We start from the raw sequence: 864 nt of genomic DNA, 5'->3' as shown, positions 1-864 counted from the left end.
TACACACACAGACACACACTCAGACTCACACACAGTCTTGCACACATACTCTCACATGCAGTTTCACACACACACACACACTCTCACTCTCTTACACACACACACTTTACACACATGCGTTCTTAAACACACAGACACACACACTCTCACACACAGACACACACGCTCTCACACACAGACACACACGCTCTCACACACAGACACACACACTCTCACAACACTTTCTCACACACACGCTCTCACACACTGACACTCTCCCACACACAGACACAGACACCCACACCCTTCCCCACCCCAATCCCCCACAGTGAGATAGCAGCTGGGGTCTGGTCGATGGGCCGAATCACCTCACCTCATTGGGGTCAGAGAGTTTGAACTCCCAGCCATCTCCCGTCCAGCTGATGAAGGACTGACATGTTTTATCCAGAAGTAGCTCCAGGAGAAACTGCCAAAGTTGGATGGGCCCATTGCCTGTGGGCGGAGGGGACCGAGGTCACTCAGAGTTATAACAAAACAGGAGGAAGCTATTCGACCCGGTGAACCTTCACCCTCCTAAATGTTTCAGCCAGTACCTTCCTTCACACCACACTGGCCAACCACATTCCCCACCCCCCACCCACCTACCCACCTACCCTCACCAACCCCTTGGTTCCTAAACCCTTGGGAAACAAACTATGGAACGAACGCTACATATTTTCTGGATGAGGGGACAGTATTCCTGAACCTTCCCCCACTGCCCCACTTCCAACCCCACCCAAAACCCCGATTAAAATGAGGGGAAGTGAAAGTTTGCTATTGACATTTGAGAGATTAGCATGAAATAATGCTGGCACAGGAGTAGGCCATTCAGCCCATTGAGCCTGT

At 51.3% G+C, this 864-nt stretch overlaps 1 protein-coding gene across 1 annotated transcript in view; it reads right to left on the bottom strand.

Moving 5' to 3' along the window:
• Positions 1–343: 343 nt before the first annotated feature.
• Positions 344–864, bottom strand: part of LOC140458942 (protein c-ets-1-A-like) — a 52,571-nt gene continuing 52,050 nt past the window's right edge. Inside the window, exon 6 of the mRNA XM_072553676.1 lies at positions 344–471. Within this exon, the coding sequence (XP_072409777.1) occupies positions 344–471 (128 nt within the window). The remainder of the gene's footprint in view (positions 472–864) is intronic.

The sequence above is a fragment of the Chiloscyllium punctatum genome, chromosome 34 (assembly GCF_047496795.1).
Source record: "Chiloscyllium punctatum isolate Juve2018m chromosome 34, sChiPun1.3, whole genome shotgun sequence".
Classification (NCBI taxonomy): domain Eukaryota; kingdom Metazoa; phylum Chordata; class Chondrichthyes; order Orectolobiformes; family Hemiscylliidae; genus Chiloscyllium; species Chiloscyllium punctatum.
The sequence above is the reverse complement of the archived record's forward strand: the minus strand, read 5'-3'. Positions and strand labels throughout refer to the sequence as shown.